Source organism: Dendrobates tinctorius, unplaced genomic scaffold, assembly GCF_039654945.1.
Source record: "Dendrobates tinctorius isolate UK_male_01 unplaced genomic scaffold, ASM3965494v1 ptg000138l, whole genome shotgun sequence".
Lineage (NCBI taxonomy): Eukaryota > Metazoa > Chordata > Amphibia > Anura > Dendrobatidae > Dendrobates > Dendrobates tinctorius.
In genome coordinates this window covers 22,553,760-22,564,288 of record NW_027361806.1, presented here as the reverse complement: position 1 = coordinate 22,564,288, position 10,529 = coordinate 22,553,760, and the positions used below count along the sequence as shown (strand labels likewise).

Here is a 10,529-nt window from a genome sequence, read left to right as displayed (position 1 = left end):
GGGGCTCCTGACCTGCGGCAGGCTTTGGACATGATGGGTATGTGCTGACTTTTCAGTCGTGTGTGGGCACAGTCAGGTCTGCAGCACACCGCAGCTCCTCTTTGCAGGTGGCAGTGATCTTTACAGCTCGCTGCTTTTACTTTGGACAAATCCTATTTGGATTGCAATAAGATAGTACTTCCCTTTTGGGGATTAGCACCCCTGCAGTAACTGTATGCATATCAAACATGCTAGCATCCATATGAAACTATTTGGTTACTATAGTTCTGCGGTTCGTGTCACTATTGTACATCTCAGTACATATAACTATTTAGCTACTATACGCATGACATATTTACATACCCTAATGTCATTGTTATGACAGGCCATTCACATTGCACCTGTCGTGGGACTCTATTTTTGTTCCAGGTCAATTTACCCTTTGATTATTTAACTTTATATTACATGTCCTGTATCTCACATGTGTCTTTTACATATGGTTTTATTAATCCATAAAATATATATTTGCTTGACTCTTTTCCTCCAGTTTTACATACTTTATTAGAGTCGCTGCTTTTGTCATTATATGAGGCATAACTTTGGGATTTAACCACATGTGTTTGAAATGTATATTTGGAGTTTTTTCTTCAAAGTGCCAAAGACTTGTGAGATGTAGTCTGAGCATCCTGGCCTGAATAACAGGTGACCGGGGCCAGAAGGTGGTGACTCTATGGAACATAGATGTGAAGCCGTTCTTAAAAACTGTGGGTAACAACGAAATATTAGGTCAGTGATTCACAGGAATGATAAATCCACAAAATAAGTAAATATTGTGAATCTGTAAAGACAAACGCAGACGCTGATTATTTATTAGAACGCACAATGTGCATTATTTGCTATTTTCTGTAAAGTAGTTAAATATTATATACTTTTCTCTTCATGTTTAGAACTAGAAACCAGCGTGCGATGTTCCTAGTGCTGGAAATAACATCTAGCAGAAAGATTGTGTGATAACTCGTGTTTGTGAACACACTGTTATTTTGAACACTACTGTATGTATTAGGCCAGGGCCCCCTGAAATCTGCATTTCGGCCACCATTTACAGTATTTTTACTACCCTTTAATGTGAACGGATTAATATCCCGTGTCACAGGAGTTGGTATGTTACATTAAGATGCATTTATGACAAGTAGAGAAAATATCCGCAATTTATTTACAGAAGGGATCAGAAGATTACGGTAACCAAAATATATTATGAAAAAAAGTCACAACTGATAAACAATCCTGTGATATCGAACAACCGCATCTCCGAGCAAGTGCCACAATAAGTAAGAAATGACTTGTTATAAAAGTCCTGGATCCAACGTCTCGGGTGTCGTGGTATTTACAGGAGTTCTGGAAAAGGTTAATGCCGTCATCACCAGCCGGGGTCCATGTTTGCTATACATTTTCTGGTATCTGCTTCCATCATACATTTTGCAAGATAAACCTGGATCCAGCTACAGGAAAGTGCTTTAATGTAGTGCCCAACCAGGCCGAGGGAGAGAGGCCGCCCAACCAGGCCGAGGGAGGGAGGCCGCCCAACCAGGCCGAGGGTGGGAGGCCGCCCAACCAGGCCGAGGGAGAGAGGCCGCCCAACCAGGCCGAGGGAGAGAGGCCGCCCAACCAGGCCGAGGGTGGGAGGCCGCCCAACCAGGCCGAGGGAGGGAGGCCGCCCAACCAGGCCGAGGGAGGGAGGCCGCCCAACCTGGCCGAGGGAGAGAGGCCGCCCAACCTACCTGGCCGAGGGAGAGAGGCCGCCCAACCAGCTGCTGTTCAATGCACTCCATGCTTACAGGTCACATCAAATACCATATCACTAGTTATATGAAGCCGATCACTTACATTCCTTCCTTCACACCCCTTTTTTTTTCCAATGTTTTTACAGTCCTTTTTGGAGGTGTTTTTATTTGTTACATATATAAAAGCATTTTTATTCTGCTGTTTTTCAAGGTGAGAAAAAAACAGAGCATTCATACGTTCAGTATCTTCTGTGGATGATGCCGTACAGCTGCAGCCTCCCACCACAGTCCAACATAAATTCTAATAAGGCATTGTTCACACATTGCAGAAGATTGGTGACAAATTGGGAACAAAGCATGTGTTTCTTGACAAATTCATTTTACTCTATTACAGAGCACTGATTAGGGTGAAATCCGCACATGAATGAGCAAGGTGAAGATTTGAAATTCGCACCATAATTTCATTTTCATGTGGATTTTTTTTTCCTAATAGGTTTTTGAAAACCTCATTTACTTGTAGTTAACTGGAAATTGCTGCAAATTTGTGGCACGAACATGGCCTAAAAATCTGACTGCATGCATCTTCCACTAGGGGGAGCACAGGAGCCTACTGCATACTGGATGATTGAGTTTTATGTACTGAGAAACTAAGTGAAGTCTTTGGAATCCACTCCATTTCTACATTGGTCACCAGTAGGTGGTCTCTCCACGTTGGGCAGTTCCTACTTTTTAGAAAGGTCCCTTGACTATAAACTGCAAGTTAAGTCAATGGTGACATTTCAATGGGTGAAAGTCCGTATGGGCGCTAGGAGCAGAATGAAGTCTCTCTGTGGATCTGCTGCATATCCGCATCGTGTGCACACAGCCTCAAGCAATCATTCTGAAAAAAAAAATACAAATTCTAAAAAATTTTGGTCATCGTATATTAAAAGTTACGGGCTTTGGAAAATTTCGACACAAACCAAAGTTCAACATATATATTTAAAAAAACCCAGGCTTATTAAAGGGAATCTGTCACCCTATTTTTCGCCTATCAGCTGTGGCCACAGCCATCAGGGGCTTATCTATAGCATTCTGTAATGCTGTAGATAAGCCCCCGATGTAACCTGAAAGATAAGAAAAATGAGATATTATACTCACCCAGGGGCGGTCCGGTTCGGGTCCGAAGGGAGTCGCGGTCCGGGCCAGCGCCTCCCATCTTTCAGCGATGACGTCTTCTTCATTCCTGCCCGTCGCGACTCCGGCTCCGGCGCACTGCTCTGCCCTTTTGCTCTGCTGGCTTATCTACAGCATTACAGAATGCATTACAGAATGCTGTAGATAAGCCCCTGATGGCGGTGGCGGCAGCTGATAGTCGAAAAAATAGGTGACAGATTCCCTTTAAACGTCATCCAAGTCTGATATCGCCGTTATCACATTGACCTGGAGAATCGTGGGACCTGGTCATTGTTACTGCAGAAAGATCACAATAAAAACAAAACCCAAAAAACAAACCGTGGTGAATTTTTTTTTTTTCACGCTCAAACTGCTCTTGGAATTTTTTCTTCTTTTTAAGGATAATAAAAAGTGATTCAAAACTGCAACTTGTCTCCCAAAAACAAGTCCGCATATGGTTAGGTGGCCCGAAAATTAAAAAAAAATAAAAAAAATTTCATGGACCAAGAAGGAAAAAAAAACAAAAGCGCAAAAAATGACTGCATCCCTAAGGGGTTAATATACATGAATTCTACATTCTGTCCATGTTATCAGGTATTCAATTCACGTACTTCCAAGGGGTTCACTTATTTTTTTTCTTGCATCGGTGTGATGTATGCAGTGAGCTCCCCCTAGTGGTGGCTGCCGGCAGCCTGATCTGTCTGTGATGCAGATGTGGCGCTAAATCTACCTAGTGCTGAGATTTTCAGTCTATACCGGTTCTCTGGGCAGACAGATTCTTCCATTATGGTCTGTTTAGTTTCGGTGCATTATCTCTGACTACACGACTCACCCCTGACTACACCGTCCCTGGGTCTAGGTGCATTGCCAGCCTTGGTTCAGCATAGCCGCCTTTGCTCGGGTCTGCGTGACGGCTCTATTTTTGTAAGACTCCTCAGAACATCGGCTTTAATGGTCCATGTCTTCCTGAATGGGATCCTGGTTTCCAGTCCGGTTGAAAAAAGCGAATATTAAAGGTCCGTGCCCAGTTGGCAAAAACTCTCTTCTCGGTGATAAAGCGGTGATGGCTTCCTTTACGGCCTCGTTCGTGGGAGATGTACATGGTACACTCATCTGGTCCCAAAGGTTCGTAGTAATGGTAAGGAACGGACGTGTGGTTGGCAGCCCTGCGGAGAAGAACAGGAACGTCAAATGCCTGGAAACCTCATGATCAAGCAATACAATGGTGGTCAATAAACAATCGTAGCTGTATCGGGGTACTCCACTGGATAAGTGCTAACCGTTAGAGCTCCCAGCTGGCTTACCCCTACCACTCTAACCATCTCCAGACCCAGGGGGGCTTTGTCACATTTTCCCCCTCCATTGCTCAGCTGTGCCACTGCCATAGACTTTGGAAGAAGCTTGACCTGCAGTCTATTGTTGCTCCGGGAGACAAGAGAAGACACAAGACTACCGTTCAGTAGGGGTCCCGGTGGAAGACCCCACAGTTGTTACCTTACAGCTATCACCCATCAAATGGACAGGTGATAACTGCTTGTACCTGAAATCCTATTGATAAAGTGGTTGCCCCAAATTTTCGAGTCCTCGCCTATTTACAGGAGAGTTGACTCTATGCTGATCACTGGGCGTGTAACTATATGTGCACCCACCACATATCCAGGGGTCTGAGCAGTCAAACCCCTGAGCAAGTTATCAAAGAGTTTTTCCCAACTTGGCAAGTTAAGCAGAGAAATTGCTGCAACTGTTGCATCCGGTTCCCTGTGCACCAGGCTTAGCTGGAGGCAGTGAGAAGTATTTTGTATTGGGTGAAGGTGTAATGAGGTCCAGGTACGGCCGCTACGAGTGCACAGATGTGCCTGCTAAACTATGAAGGTGACGCGGCCCTCACGGGAGCGCCAAGTCCCAGAGTCAGACCCCCCAACAGTCCCCCTAGAACGACCTATAATAGAAGCTGGAAAAAGCTGACAAACTAAATTTTTCTTTATATACAATTTTAAAACACAAGTGATTTAATTTCCTTGGGGAAAGAATATATATTGATGTACACGCCTCGGGAAGACGAGCCATCCAGCTGTATCATAATATTGAGCTGTAATCATAATCTGGAACCAAAAAAAATTTACATCCTGAATCAATATCTGCAGCGAGGGATGAATATATGTCCAGTCAGGCATATAGCGGAATATTAAGACAGAAGTGGAGTCTATTCACACACGGAATCCTAAGCAGGAAGATCCTAATGAATTCACAATATGAAATGCAAAGAAATTCAGTTGTAGTAAAAAAAAAAGAAAAAGTAAAAAAAGCGAAATGCAATGAAGACGATATGAACAGTATATACAAAAACAGAAAATCTGAGGCAAAGAAGCAATAATATTCATACACAGTGTAGGCAGGAAGGGAGGGACTCTGGCAACTACTGCAGGCAGGGAGGTGTTAGCTACAGGCATGTAAGAAGCAGAAATAAGGAGGCGTTAGCTATAGGTGCTCCAGAGTCTACCGCCAACAGAAATAAGGAGGCGTTAGCTATAGGTGCTCCAGAGTCTACCGCCGACAGAAATAAGGAGGCGTTAGCTATAGGTACTCCAGAGTCTACCGCCGACAGAAATAGGGAGGCGTTAGCTATAGGTGCTCCAGAGTCTACCGCCGACAGAAATAAGGAGGCGTTAGCTATAGGTGCTCCAGAGTCTACCGCCGACAGAAATAAGGAGGCGTTAGCTATAGGTGCTCCAGAGTCTACCGCCGACAGAAATAAGGAGGCGTTAGCTATAGGTGCTCCAGAGTTTACCGCCGACAGAAATAAGGAGGCGTTAGATATAGGTGCTCCAGAGTCTACCGCCGACAGAAATAAGGAGGCGTTAGCTATAGGTGCTCCAGAGTCTACCGCCGACAGAAATAAGGAGGCGTTAGCTATAGGTGCTCCAGAGTCTACCGCCGACAGAAATAAGGAGGCGTTAGCTGTAGGTGCTCCAGAGTCTACCGCAGACAGAAATAATGAGGCGTTAGCTATAGATGCTCCAGAGTCTACCGCCGACAGAAATAAGTAGGCATTAGCTATAGGTACTCCAGAGTCTACCGCCGATAGAAATAAGGAGGCGTTAGCTATAGGTGCTCCAGAGTCTACCGCCGACAGAAATAAGGAGGCGTTAGCTATAGGTGCTCCAGAGTCTACCACCAACAGAAATAAGAGGTGTGAACTATAGGCACTCCGGCAACTACCGCCGACAGAAATGAGAAAGAGTTAGCTATAGGTGCTCCAGAATCTTCCGCCAACAGAAATAAGGAGGCGTTAGCTATAGGTGCTCCAGAGTCTACTGCCAACAGAAATAAGGAGGCGTTAGCTATAGGTGCTCCAGAGTCTACCGCCGACAGAAATAAGGAGGCGTTAGCTATAGGTGCTCCAGAGTCTACCGCCGACAGAAATAAGAGGTGTGAACTATAGGCACTCCAGCAACTAGCGCCGACAGAAATAAGGAGGCGTTAGCTATAGGTGCTTCAGAATCTTCCGCCAACAGAAATAAGGAGGCGTTAGCTATAGGTGCTCCAGAGTCTACTGCCAACAGAAATAAGAGGTGTGAACTATAGGCACTCCGGCAACTACCGCCGGCAGAAATAAGGAAGAGTTCGCTATCGGCACTCCGACAACTACCGCCGGCAGAAATAAGGAAGAGTTCGCTATCGGCACTCCGACAACTACCGCCGGCAGAAATAAGGAAGAGTTAGCTATTGGCACTACGGCAACTACCGCCGGCAGAAATAAGGAAGAGTTAGCTATTGGCACTACGGCAACTACCGCCGGCAGAAATAAGGAAGAGTTAGCTATTGGCACTACGGCAACTACCGCCGGCAGAAATAAGGAAGAGTTCGCTATCGGCACTCCGACAACTACCGCCGGCAGAAATAAGGAAGAGTTAGCTATTGGCACTACGGCAACTACCGCCGGCAGTATAGTGAGCTCAGGAATGTTGCGTTCCACCTGCTGTAAATATCCACTCAAAAATTAGAAAGCCTAACAATGAACCCGTGTAGTGAAATGTGATACTCAAAAAATGGTCTTACAATATTTTGCCTTCATTATAAAAGAGGAAATTCTGATTGCTTTCTGTGAACAAAACACTGATCATCATGGCCGGCCAGACGACTGTCACATTGTACCGAACATGTCTGACGACAGACGGGAGCTGCACCACTGTGGGATTCCGAGGACAACCGATGGATTTTATTTTATTTATTTTTTTAAAGCCGTTTTGATAATGACCAGATTTAATAACTCAAAATTATCAAACATTCTGTGATTTATTTAAAATAATAACTCAAAATATTTAACTAGTTAATGACAAATAGCGAGGCCGCTTGTCCTGCTGACTGTATGGACGCAGTTATTATCGGCAATGGACCGTAATACGCAGCCACAGCCCTAAGCGAATGGCGGAGCCTCTGACTGTGAAGGGTTAAACAGCGGATAACAGTAATAGCCACCACTAATTTATAGGTTCAATTTTGATATGTGGCAAAAAAAAAAGAAAAGAATTTATATATTTTTGCATTTTGGGCAAAAATAAAAATTAATATAAATCAAATGTTAATGTAGATGCACCAATCTCTCAATCTGTTGTCCGTGCACCGGGATCGGTCTTAGATAAAAGGTCAATGCCGCCGCCGCCGTCCGTCCATCCCGCTAGGATGTATTGGAGAATGTATTACATCCTCATCTCCCCACGACGCCCGTCCGCTGCTTCACTGACTTCACACCATTACATCCTAGACCTTCGCATGAACAGATAAGATTTCCATGGCGGTGATTGGGCTGAATTGGTTCTGTCCTAATTAATACTTATGGTTGACAACCATTACAGTCTTCTAATCCTGGCGAGGCGGCGTCCTAAGTAAGGATTAATACAGAGATCATGACGGCTCAGAAGGCGGCCGGACAATGATTACAGCGCCTTCAGTCGATGGGAAACCAATCTAGCGCAAGTTATGGAAGAAATGGAAGTGTGTGCAGCCCCCGGTCTAATGACTCACAGGAGCGGAATAAGTCAGTCATTGATTTAGTCCTTTTTGATCAATGTCACTTTGAGACCTCAGTCTCTGCTGCAAAAACCGATCACCGCGCTCCGGCTGCGGAAACCGCTGTGTAAAATGAAATATCAGGATCAAAGAGAAGCGGCCGAGAGGTAAAATTCTGATCGGAGTCCAGATCACTTATGGACAAGGTTTGCAACCACCCCAGATTCATTTCAGAGCTGCAATTTTCAGATGATACTTTATTTTTTCCTACTATAGAGGGTTTTTTGTTTTTACAATATTTTTCAACAAGTTAATGTCAGTTTTATTTAACCCTTTCCATCCACTCGAGGACAATGCTGATTTGTAATGGTTACGTTATTTTTATTTTTTCAGAAGAATGTAGGAGAATAAACCTAAAGCACGTAGTTTGCAAAACTATGGACCCTAATGTACACACGGGGACAGTTTTGCCTTTTTTATGGCATCTGACATACAATGTATAAATGTAAAGTGTACATAGTTACATTCAATACCAAGTAATAAAAAATATAACTATTGTGTTACCCGACCCTTATTGTTAGAGAGTAGAAAACACATTATATGTTTACGATTTGTAGGTTTTGTTGTTTTTCTTTTTCCACTGGGGACGACGTTCCCCGGCTGTGAGATTTTAGTGCTTCTTGCAGATCGATCTTATTCTAAAGTGCTGCTGTAAAGAGGCGGCGCAGCGGAAGAAGGTCCATTACTGTCCGCTGCAAAAAAAAGGTGTATCGGTGGTCATCAAGGAGTTAAACCTTTACTTAAAACGGTGTTTGCCTTTTTGTGCCCTTCATGTAGTTTTTCCTGCTGGACATTAAGCATTTCATATTTGCAACTTTTTAAAAAGTTGCTACATAATTTTTTTTTTTTTTTGCAAGGAATTAGTAACTTGGCATTCATCAAAATGTATCATGTGAATAACTTTGGTACATTTGCCACAATATCTACTGTCACGAATAAAAGTGCAATCCAAAAGGAATACTTACAAAAAAACAAAAATAATCACCTGACGATTAATCTCCCCCCCCAGCACCAGGTATCAGCTTGGCAGTTGTCACCAGGCTAGTCTTGATTTCTGCCACCAGATGGCAGTGCACAATGGTCATGCGTGCCATCTGGCAGCAAAAGTAACATTTTCACCCACATTAAAAGGGGTTTCAGGACCTTTTAATATTTGCTTAAATGAAAAAATAACCATAAGTCGCCTTTAAATTTGCTCCTGCAATGAGCACCTGTCTTAGTTTACATTCCTGCATTAATGACAAGTCGAATATCCAAGAGACCCCAGCAGGCAGTAGCTGGTCTCAGCGAGTGATTGACTGCAGCGCTCACTGGTATGTTCAGCATCTCATTGGGGTGGAGTGTGGAGGCATTGATCGGGTATTTATTTTTAGCATAATCCGTGCTTTCATAGTTGGAACAACTCCTTTGAAATGGATCTGTCCCCGGATTTCACGATACAAACGGCATACATTGTTAAAATAGACTCTTAGACCTGATAAGGCTGGTGTACTTTTTGTGAAAATCCATGTCAGAATGGCTGCATAATCCTGTTTAATTCTATTAAAAAGAGTATTTTATGGTTTCAGCTGTAAAAGGGATAAGTTCATAAACCCAAGTGTAGTAGGTCTCCATCCACCCAGTCCAAAAGCTATTCAATGTACCCCCCTCCCTGCTGTGAGGTCCCGTAGTAACAAGTTGCAAGTAATATTGAATTGATGCCATTTAGGCTGGGTGGGTGTCATGCTGCCCATCCATCATGATTGACAGCTGCAGTTTGTTGCAGTGAGAGATCTAAGCTGGTAGGAGGGATGTACAGGCAGCTGTCAATCACACTATGTGGGCGGGGATTAAGCAGTGACAGGGAGGGAACCTGAGATGTCACTCACACTAGTCCGGTGGAGATTAAGCAGTAGAAAGGAGGGACACTGAGGAGCTGTCAGTCTGGCTAGGTGAGCAAAGATTACGTGGCCACAGGGAGGAGGGACACTGAGGAGCGGTCAATCCGGCTAGGTAAGCCAACATTACGCAGCAACAGGGAGGAGGGACACTGAGGAGCGGTCAGTCCGGTTAGCTGGTGGAGACTGAATTTTAACTATCAAATTACTTTGAAAATCTGAAAGAACAAATTTCAAATCAAGTACACCAGCCTCATCAGGTGTATGATGCAGCAGTGATGAGTTTCCTGCCACCCTTCCTCCCACCAACCCCAATATCATCCTACTACTACTACTCCCACCGTGTTCCCAACACTTACACACAGCTATATTTCACTTTATACCTAGGAAGTGTTATTAATTGGAAATAAAGGATTTTTGCATTGAAGTTGGGTTTTGTCCAGATTGATATCTAGAATATTACATTCCCAAGACTGGAGATTTACCTGCAAAAGTCTGGTGGCACCATCCCGTACACATTGATTGTATCGCAGAGTTCTAACGCAATGGACATGGTGAACCATCCGGTGCTCAGCCACGTGTTGGAAACTTTCCTGTAAGGAGAAGATGCAGATGTGTGACTGTGGAGACAGGGTTATATAAGTCACCGCTACTGTGGACGAGATAA

The 10,529-nt window shown here is 44.0% G+C and overlaps 1 protein-coding gene across 1 annotated transcript in view; it reads right to left on the bottom strand.

The window, feature by feature from the left end:
* Window positions 1-1,169: 1,169 nt before the first annotated feature.
* Window positions 1,170-10,529, bottom strand: part of ST6GALNAC5 (ST6 N-acetylgalactosaminide alpha-2,6-sialyltransferase 5) — a 113,332-nt gene continuing 103,972 nt past the window's right edge. Inside the window, exons 4-5 of the mRNA XM_073544824.1 lie at window positions 10,348-10,455; window positions 1,170-4,081 (exon numbers count right to left, since the gene is read on the bottom strand). Coding sequence (XP_073400925.1) covers window positions 3,850-4,081; window positions 10,348-10,455 — 340 coding nt within the window. The 3' untranslated portion in view covers window positions 1,170-3,849. The remainder of the gene's footprint in view (window positions 4,082-10,347; window positions 10,456-10,529) is intronic.